The following is an 11,084-nucleotide window of genomic DNA, read 5'->3' on the forward strand; positions in this document are numbered from 1 at the left end:
GCCACCATAACACATTTACATTGGAATTCATCAAAATCTTGGAGGGGGAAACAACATACGTACATATATAAGGAATTCTCCAAATTCGTACAAGTGAGCAGCCCCTTCTGGTCTCTTCTAGGCTTGTTCATTGGATTTGAAGTTATATAGGACAGCAAGTCATATAAGAACGAGAAAAACCGAGAGTGTAGCTGTGCCGGACCGCTGTTATCTCAAGGAGCAGGAGTACTAGTAGCAATTAGTCCTCTGATGAATAATAGCATTAGACCTTTGATCAGTACGAGGAGGGGTCTCATGATTAACATTAGACTTCTGATTGTCCTTAACAGGCCTCTCTTGATTTGGGTTGGTGAGCTGATCAGCACTTGTTACTTGAGGGGCTTGGCTATTTCGACTGGTATCACACCCTGCAGAGGACGGATATCCATGAATTTCAGTGTGAGCTGAATTGCCCGATTGACTTGCCGTGCCCATACTTGGAAGGTGAATCCCATTCACTTCGATATGGGATGAGAAGTCCCTTTGATTGAAAATGCTAAACAAATGTCGAATTTTACTCCATATTGAAGTTGTGGAGTCAGAGGGTCCCAAGGCTACTCTCCCCTCCTGATGAACAAACATCACTATGAAGATAATGAGAGCTGAAAGTGCAGCTATTCCAGCAATTAAAAATAATCCCCAGAAAGTCTTGATACTAAGGGTATTAGACGGAACTGAGGTGCCGGAATCTGGATAACTAGTTTGATCGCCAAACCATTTATCCTGGATGCCCTTCATTTTATCTCCCTCAGTCATATTCAAAATCTCCCTTGATATGTCAGGTACAAGAGGAGAACCTTTAGGGAAGACCTGAAATTCACAAAACAAAAAATGGTTCTATTAAACTGTAGACTAATAAGCTATAGAGACAAATGGAAATAAAAAGATTGGAAAGTGAACTTACAAAGCCAAAACCTCCTGTTTTAAATGAAAGATCAATCACTTTATATTGGGAGCGAAATTCCAGCATTAAGAGCCTAATATATGGAGTTTCATCGAATGCAGCAGCAATACCACCATTTCCACTTCCTTTGGAGAAGAGTTCGTGGCATTCTTCTAAAGAATTATACGCCAAGATCTTGGACTTGTCGAACCCCAAGCCTAACAAGATTCCTAGAACCAAAGAACCCTTCTGGTAGCCCACGTACTCCCCCTTGTTAACGAGCTCATCATCAGTAACTTTTAGCTGCTGGACTGTAAGTAGGCTAGATAAACTGGCGGTATAATTCTGTGTGAGGATCAGCACAACAAAACACCATATGATTACCACTACTCTAGACAAGTTGCTAACCACTCTCTCCCCTGTAAATTGAAAAAAATAAAGTCAATCCGGTGTTTATATATATTTAAGTGTTTCAACAGGAGAAGAGAAATTACGTTGTGCGAACACCATTGTTGAGAAGGAAAACCAGAAGATAGTGCCAGCTTGATGAGAAGCAGGTCCTCGAAAATCTCCATTTATTCTGTGCTCAAGAACCCAAACAACAAATCCAATGAAAACAAAGAATACAAGACTGCTCACCCAAAGGTCCCATGTCAAAGGTTTCAAGAAGAACCAAGCATTTTCGGCAGAGTGACATTCTATAGGAACAAAAACGGAGACATCGCTTTCTATGAAAGGCAAAGTATAGTCGACGTACAAGGATCTGCTGTAGACAATGGTAATATCTCCAACCACAGCATCAAAATTCTGTTGGTTGTAAACGAAAATGCATAAGAAAGAATATCTCCGAGAAATAGACTTGCGTCAATGTGTATAAAATTCAATGCAATATCAAAAGCATAGCATAAGTGCAGCAGAAGATAAAATTAAGTTCTACCTTTAAGTACACTTGATAGACCAGATCATTGTAAGTTCCAAAAAAGGGGACATATTCATAAGCCAAATCATAAGGCAATGTTTTGACAACAGTATCAAAAACGTCTATGCAGAATCCGGTGATTTCTGTGGTGTTAGAACCAGGATATTTTTTGAAGTCCACAAACTTTCTGAAGCTGGACTTCACCGGCACTCCTATTCTCAACTTATTTTCTTTTGTGAAAATCCCCCGTCCCTTGGGAACAGCAGTTGTGTCCCCTGGGAAAATTACGGTTGAAATACCGGACACAGAAGGGGACATAATACTAGGAACCAATTGTTTCAAAAGTCCTTTTGGTGTCCAGAATCCAATCTCTCCCCCTCCATTTCCATTCACATAACTATTTGGAAAGCTGGAGGTTGCAACTGCCCATCAGCAAAATGGTAATCTCCTGTGAGGCCTTTGAAACTAGTGTTTGATAAAGCTTGGAGAAGGCTTGGACCATTGAAAGAGACACCAAGAGTTGCAAGGTCCGTTGATGAACTGCTAGAAACATTTGCCTTGCGGAAGCCAAAATTTGTAGTTCCAGCCTTCTCAACTGCCAAGGCCAAAGCCGTCGCAGCCTCATAGCCCCGTAGTCCGTAAATGTTCAACTCAGCATCAATAATATATGGATTATCTTGTTGGAATTTCCTTTTCCACCGAACTCGAAAATCTTGGATCTCCTTTGTACTTGGAACATAAGGCTTAACACCCAGTACTCCTTGTATTGTCTCAGTAACAGAAGGATTTGGTGAACTCAACAAATCAGCTGTCAGACCATCACTCATGATCCAAACATAGCCTTCACTCATCATACCAATCTCTTTTGCCTTGGAAAAAAGGCGAGTGCCAAGAGAGCCATACATGTGCACAATGAAAACTCTAGTTTGCATTCCCATCAACTTATAAAGCTCTTCCACAATTTGTTCATCAGTGGCTGATGGAGAAATGACACTCCGGTAGGAGACACGAGCATCTACTGCTTGCAAAGCATCAGTTAAATAAGGTATGATTCCCTCTCCATATTCGTCGTCGATGTAGATGGGTACTGCTTCTCTCCATCCGAAGGCTTGAACTAAAGCACTTATGGCATTCACTTGAGTTGAGTCATTAAGTGTAGCTCGAAAAAAATAGGTACTCCTAATGGAAGTAAGAGAAGGACTTTTTTTTTTGGAATAAGTCGATATATTGAAAGGGCTAACCAGAAGGTAGCCAAAAACAAGATACATGAAAAGAAAAGAATCACAATAACAAAAAACAAACACAAAAAGAAAGGAAAAGAAAGTCAACAGATACATAACCGAAAAAGGACATTAGGAATGAAGAAGTTGATACGCCATGCTAAAAGCCTTTATTTGGTGTTAGACCAATCTATAATACCTTCAGGACCCATAATTAAAGTAGTGTCAGTAGCCATGAAGAACTTATCTGCAGACTTGAGCCAATTTGAGAGGCGATAAAGAATTAAGGAGAAAATATCTTCGAAGGTCGCAGTTCCATCATTGAAGATTACCTTGTTCCTCATAAGCCATATACTCCAGCTAACACAACAAGAAAGCATAGACCAAGCCTTACGCTGGAATTTTCCGAACACTAGGTTGGGCCATTGATGTAAAAGATCATCCACACAGCAGGGAAGGCAACCACTAATACCCACCAATCCAAGAATTTCATCCATAATTTCCACACTGGTCTACAATGGAGGAGAAGATGATTTGAAGTCTCAATCTCATTTTCACAAAAGATACAAAACGCTTGATCAATTGGGATTATATTACGGCAAAGTAAGAAATCCTTAGTGCACAGTCTATTCTGAACAGCTAGCCAAAGAAAAGATTGAACCTTAGGAGGGACCCCTTTTTGCCATATCGAAGCCTTGAAAGTTCTAAGCCCTGGATTCACAATCCTGTCAATAAGTAGAGAACAAGTTTTAACTGTATACCCTCCATCTGTTGAAGAGGACCAGACTTTTTTATCTAAAGTTGTTGCCTTTATTCGAAAGCTTTCTAGAGATGAGAGAAGGTAGACGACCTGCTCAGTTTCAAAGAGGAACAATTGTCTCCTCCAAGCTAACTCCCACTTCCATTCTCCTTGCTCCCAAATTCCATGTCAGCAATTGTGGCATTCGGTTTAGTGGTAAGAATGTAGAGTCGAGGGTAGATGACTTTCAATGGAGAGCTATCAAACCAAACATCAGACCAGAATCGAGTCAGAGAGCCATTTCCCACTACAAATCTGCAATTATTGGCTAAAGCTGAAGAGACAGAGTCTGTTGTGGTCATAAGGGATGTTATATCCTCCAGATACAAGACAATCTTCTACTAAAAATAGGGAAACCATTTTCAAACACCGGCTTGAATTTGTTGAATATCATCTTCTTCCATAGCTCATTACCAGGAAGAGAGAGCCTCCAAATCCACTTGAAAAGCATTGCTTTATTCTTGGCTATCAATGACCCAATCCAAGGCCACCCCTATCCTTATCTCTAACAACCACGCTCCATTGGACTTTGCAAATTTTTCTCATTTTGACAGTTCCGACCATAAGAATTTGCGTTGGATGGAAGTAAGTAAGCGACACACACCTTTTGGCATAAGGAAGATGGACATGAAGTACAAAGGAAGGGAGTTCAACACACTTTTGATAAGGCAAATGCGACCGGCCATGCTTAACATTCTCCCTTTCCACGAAGTGAGTTTCTTTCGAAACTTATCAATGACGGGTTTCCATGTTGAAATCCTTCTAGGGTTAGACCCCAAAGGCATTCCCAGGTAATTACATGGAAGAGAATCATGCCTGCAGTAAACTGATTTTGCAAACTCATCCAAGCAGGAGTCATCAACATTGATTCCTATAAGAGAACTCTTAAAAAAATTAATGTGCAAGCCTGAGCATAGAGCAAACCACCTTAAGACTCTTTTAACTGACTGGAGGGCATGCAAACTAGCTGGCATAAAGACAAGAGTGTCATCTGCATATTGAAGGTGACTTAAGAAGTTATTGGAGCCAAAATCAATACCCTGAAAGATGTCTGAGGATGCCGCACGTTGGAAGAGAACAGATAGACCTTCAGCAGCAATATTAAAAAGAAAGGGAGATAGGGGATCACCTTGCCTAATACCTCGCCCCACTTTGAACTCTGGGGAAGGAGAGCCATTGACTAAGACTGAAACCTGACTAGTAGACAAGCAGGAGGAAATCCACCCTCTCCATTTAGCACCAAAACCCATGTAAGTCATCACCTCATCAATGTAATCCCATAGAACTGAATCAAAAGCTTTTTGGAAATCAACCTTGAAGATGAGACCCGATCTTCGACTTCTTTTTAGATCATAAACCACTTCATTAGCTACCATAAAACCATCAACAATTTGTCTGTCTGCTATAAAAGCAGTCTGATTGTCACTAATCAAGCTGCCTATTACTTCCTTTAATCTGCTGGACAAAATCTTCGCAATAATCTTGTAAATACCATGGATCAAACTAATGGGGCGATACTCTTTGAATTCCATAGTAACCTTTCTTTTCGGCACCAAAGTGATATAGGAGAGGTTAACCCCTTTCGGCATAGACCCTGTTCTAAAAAATTCAGTGATCAGGTCCAATAAGTCTTCTGCAATAAAATCCCAAGCGAGCTTATAGAATTTAAAATTGAAAACCGTCTGGACCAGGACTCTTAGAACCATCACAATCCCACACACATCTTTTAATTTCATCCAATGTCACATCTCGCTCTAGCCAAAGAGACAACTTTGAATTTAACCTTTTAAAACCTACAGGACCCATCTCTGCTTTCTTCCCAATTGGAGCTCTATACAGATTAGAAAAATAATCAACAGCAGCAGATTTGATTTCTGGTAATGACCGGAGTTCAGCCCCCTTATGATTGATCATCATAATATGAGATTTAGCTCTTCTGAAGTTAGCTATCAAATGGAAAAACCTGGTATTACGATCCCCTAGCTTGCACCACAACTGTCTAGATCTCTGCCTCCACTTGCATTCAACTCTATTACTGTAGGTCCATTTATCCTTTATAAGAGATTCAAGCTTGAGGTGATCTGAGGGACATAGAGGATCAACCTCCTGTTTTCTCTCTAGTTCATCAATTTGGGAAATCACAACCTGAAGCTTGTACTCCTGATCACCAAAATCATCTTTGTTCCATCGCCGAAGTTGAGCTGCTACAAAGCTAAGCTTCTTAATAAATCTGAAACGACCTGGGAATGATGTACACCCGTCAAACCAAAAGCCTCTAATAATATTTTTGAAGTTAGGAAATTGAAGCCAACAGTCCAAAAATTTAAAAGGCCGATAACTGCTCTCTAGGAGGGAATCAGAAACAAGCAAGGGGCAATGGTCTGACATTTCTCTAGGTAATCGATGGAGCATTACATTTGAGAATTGTAGAAGAAAGGATTCATCTGAGAAAGCACGGTCTAGTTTGCTCATCAAGCAATTCCTGAACCAAGTGAAGTAACCTCCAGCCAGTTGATACTCAATAAGGTGACAAGAATCCAGAAAATTCCTAAAAGCTGAAGAGCCCTTGATATGAAGATAGCCACTGCTTCTATCAATCTGATTCAAAGTCTCATTAAAATCTCCCACCATCAACCACGGAATAGGGAAGGCATGTCTAAGGGTACACAAGTTCTTCCAAAGATCCATTTTTTCTGACATAGAACAAGGGGCATAAACACCAACAATAGCACAGATAAAACCACTTTGCATATGCTGACCGTATAGACCAATCCACCCGTAACCATATTCAACAGATGAAACCTGAAATTTAGTATCATCCCAAAGAGCAATCATACCCCCTCTACTACCTTCAGCCTCGTTACAAGCCCAATTAACATTGCTATTATTCCAAACACGAAAAATGAGAGAGTCTGTGCAAGTCTTAATTTTAGTTTCTAGAAGGAAGCACACTTCAATATTATGAATATCAATAAGCCTACCCACAGCCCGCAATTTTCCAGCCCTACCCAGACCACATAAGTTCCAAGAGAGAACCTTCATAAAGAAAATAGAAAAAATCCTAACCAAAGCAGAGGAAACAAAGGACTTACTGGACAGCCCTCCAGTCAGCCTCCTCTTGTTGAAGCTGTTTCCGAATATCTCCTTCAAAAGCATAAAGGTTGGAATTGTCCCCAATAAGCAAAGCTTCCCCAATCTGGACCATACCCTGAACTTCTCGATCTTCTGAACTCACAATAACTTCTTCATCTCCTGATTGCATAGATCCTGTTATACAAAGATGTTTATGAGAATCCCCAACATTTTGAAAATGGCGTCTATTCCCCATGTGAACATCTGAGTCATCTGTAGATTCTTCTATGTCATCCGCGTGTCTCTGTAAAGTCCCATGAATTGTTAAAAGTTTTGTCTTTCTTCGTCTTGAGCGAAATTTCACTTGACTGCTGTCCTGTTGAGTAAGATCTCTAGAGTTGGTATACATAGTATAACCCAACTTTAGGGGTTGGCTTTGTTCATCCGTTTGGGGCCATGTATCTTGAATTGGCTCATGGGCCAAGTCATAATTGGAGCAAGAAAATGAGGAGGTACTATCAAGGGAGTCAGAACAGTAAGTACCCAAACTAAGCTGGGCTTCTACCATAAGGGGGTGGCCTGAAGTAACATGACCAAGGTCCACCGAATGATGAGCTTGAACATTGGAGTCTTGCACCTTGCTAACATCGGCAGCATAGTTGCTAGTTGTGCTGATGTGATGATTTAAGTTTTGAGTATATCCCAAAATTTCGGGGAAAAGATCTGTAGACATTGTTGGGAAGTGGACTTGCCCCCCTAGTTGTTGCAGTGCATTTATGATGACAAGAGAGCTGTGGTCTTGGAGCCTAGTTGGAGCCGAATATGAAGCCTCCCTATAAGCTGTATCATCAGCTAGATGTGGTTTATCAGTTGCCGCCTCTTCACAATTTGAAAAAGATTTCATTTTGTCCCCCGTATCAAGCCCCACGTCATAAGTAGTTTCAACTGAAAAATTTGCTATAGTTCCATCCGAACTAGATTCATAGCCACCAGTTGTGGACCCATCTTCCAAAACTAAGTTACTATGGAAGGTGTCCATGGAGTAGCAAATTGACTCAGCCATGGGATAGTGAAGACTGTCGATTTCGTCAATACGAATGGTATGTTCTTCCCCATCAATGTGCAAGATGATTGTCTTCCTTATATCTTCATCACTTCTTGTACTAAGCAGTAAGCGTAAAGATACAAGGGCTGAGCGTCTGAGGCCTAAACGGTCAAAGCCAATAATATCTCCTGTAGATCTGAGAAGAGTTGCTAGACAGTTTCTGTTCCATCCAACTATTGGCAATCCTTGTATGGAGATCCATGCTAACCTATCAATGGCACAATCCGTAGAAAGCCATGGCCTTATATCATCAAAATATTTGTCCCAATAAGGCAAGTCAGCCTCAAAAGCTTGCATCATGGAGGGATGATCTTCAAATAGGATCAGAACCTGTGAAGCACCAAGAAACCTCATTCCGGTTGATTGAATGTCACAACTAATAAGTTCATCTTGGATCTTTCCATAGTCTACACCTGCAGATATAGATGCAAGCAAACAATTGTTCAACCATGATATGTCTTGTGGTTTTGGAGAGTAAATGACAGTTTCTTTCCTCGAATCAAGTTCAGGTGGCTTTTGAGGAAGACAAGTTTCTTGCGCAGACATTAGATGGTGCGGGGTATCCATAGTTTGCAGAACTGTTGCATAGGTTCGGTGATCTCTTGTTCTAAAAGGTGGGCTTTTCAGTCTAGCTACAGGTTTAAGGGGATTTTGTGGGATTTTGCCTTGTGTGTGTCTTGTTTCAAATCTTGCTAAGTTAACCCGCAACTTATAAGAGTCAAACCAAATATTATTTAAGCTGCATAGTATATCATCAGTTGAGTCTTTAGAGAAAAGGGTACAAAACCCAAATCGCCTTCCAGCTTTGTTTGGTTTTCTTGCCATAAAAAGGCTTTGAACATATCCAATTTGAAGCAGACGAGCTCGTAGATCATGATAGGAAAGGTAACTTGGATATCTCTCCAAGTAAAACTTATGTGGTTGAGGGTGGTGTGTGTGGGACAGGGGGCGTGGAGGTGGAGGTGGATGGATTTGGGTGTTTTGGTTGTTTGAGGGATGTTCATGTTGATGTTGGATGGCCATGGTTTTTGGGAGAGGTTTTTTAGGCTAATAAGTCTTTCTTGCCCAAACCAGGTGATAAGGCTGCAATTATTTGTCTGCAGTAAGAGAAGGACTTGTTGCCGAAAATGACAGTATGGGCACCCGAGCTTTTTCTCCAAGGTCAATAACAAAGTTGGCTTGCATTGATGTTGTCGGCCCTAAGATTGCTTGGACTTCCACCTTTTTTATCAAGTCCAGGGCTGTGTTTTGATAGAGCATAAGAAAAATTAAGAACATGCAATAATCTTTCACAATCAATGGGGAAAACCAATGACAAAATGGCAGTTTTGCAGAAGAGAAAGACCGTGCAATTATCAAACTTTCTTAAGAACTAGTTTCAATTATAAAAAAATGGTGGTTTGAGTCTAGTCGTTTTACAGTTAAGTCTTTGGATTTGTAAGCTCTTATCTTTTCCTCTGCCCCCCTCACCACAGAAAATGATGCATGGTAGTTTATGAGGTAGTTTAAAGGTTTAAATGATTTAGGATTGAAATGAAAATAGTTTGATAGTTAAGATGTTTAGTTGTAGTGGTTTGGTAAAAGTATTTAGTTTATAGAACAATCTAGACAAAGTTTACTATAGCACACCATACAATTTGCTGAAAATTTTGCCTTTCCTAGAACAATTCTAGAGTACTTTGAATTGTGGACTAGAAGTCTTTCTCTGACTTCCCTAGAATAATCCTAACTTAGCTTTGCACTGACTTGTAGTTTGCTTACAATAGCACACCATACAATTTGCTGAAAAGATCTTGATTATTTGCCACGTAATAACAAGTATAGTGATTCATGATTAATTGGAGTATACTGATGATAACATCAAGTTTTAAAGGGTGAGAGAGGGAACCTGCTGCAGCTGCACCAACAACATCTTTCATAGAGTCCCTGGTGTTGAGGACAAGTCTGGTTTTGTAGTCACCATGAGTGGCATAAAAGTCAGAGAGGGCCATTTCGATGCAACTGAACGCAATTCTGCCATCCAAATCACTGTCCAGATCAAGAACCACACCAACATTCACTTGGATAGATGTGTTTTCAGCCATTCCCATTCCTGTGAACAGAATCTTTACACAAAAAAAGAAGGAGAGAACAGCCTTTGAATGGTTTTTCTTCATCTTAGTGTCCACCTATGGTCGTGCTCACTCTAGCTTAGCTAATATTTTTTGTTTAAGCTTTGAAGGAAAGATCCCTCATGTATAAAGCTGTGGATCTTGAAAAGGGTAGATATATATGTGCAGCCAAGAAGAGTTTTAGAGCAATACGCGGGGAGGGCCAAACTGTACTGGTTTTAACAAAGAAAAGAGCAATTTACTCCATGTTATTGCTAGGAAATTCATGATTTGGAAGAGTCAAGTAAACCATATTAATAAATTGGTTCGCTACATAAGACTTGGACCTGATCAGGCGAGACAATATTATATTGATAAAAAGGTATTTCCAGAGTTTTAGCACTGACTTCAACAAGCAAAAGAACGGGAAAACCTCAATTTAGCTCTCCTAATATGAACCTTCACTATCAATCCTTAAGACTTTTGGTTTTATCAATTTTCTTCTATACGTAATCAATATTTATAAAAGCTGTGGATCTTGAAAAGTGTTGTTTCCTCACTGCTGGGATATTCATGATTTGGAAGAGTCAAAGCAAACCATTTTAATAAATTGTTCACTCTACAAGACTTGGACCCAGGCGAGACAATATTCTATATTGATAAAAAGGAATCTCCTAGAGTTTAGCAGACTTGTTTTTTTTTTTTTTTTTTTTATAATAATAATAATAGAATTCGTGTTATTTATTTATGATTAAAAAAGTATTAAGTTATTTTATTTTGAAAATAATTTTTTAGAAATGTATTAAAATAAAAAAAATTAATTTGTAAAATTAAAACTATATAAAAAATATTTTAAAAAATAAGTTTTAACAAATTTGTCATTTCAACATTAAATTGAGCCAGTGATAAAAGACTATTTCTAGACCACATCTTTTTTTCAATGAATAGAAATGTTTG

The 11,084-nt window shown here is 39.5% G+C and overlaps 1 protein-coding gene across 1 annotated transcript; it reads right to left on the reverse strand.

Moving 5' to 3' along the window:
- Window positions 1-228: 228 nt before the first annotated feature.
- On the reverse strand, window positions 229-10,127 carry LOC118059449 (glutamate receptor 2.8-like). Its single transcript, XM_073406365.1, has 7 exons — window positions 9,926-10,127; window positions 9,155-9,278; window positions 2,235-3,044; window positions 1,860-2,163; window positions 1,417-1,729; window positions 944-1,341; window positions 229-849 (listed from the first exon to the last, which is right to left on the reverse strand). The coding sequence occupies exons 1-7, from the start codon at window positions 10,125-10,127 to the stop codon at window positions 229-231; spliced, it is 2,772 nt and encodes a 923-aa protein (XP_073262466.1).
- Window positions 10,128-11,084: the final 957 nt, after the last annotated feature.

Source organism: Populus alba, chromosome 18 (assembly GCF_005239225.2).
Source record: "Populus alba chromosome 18, ASM523922v2, whole genome shotgun sequence".
NCBI lineage: Eukaryota > Viridiplantae > Streptophyta > Magnoliopsida > Malpighiales > Salicaceae > Populus > Populus alba.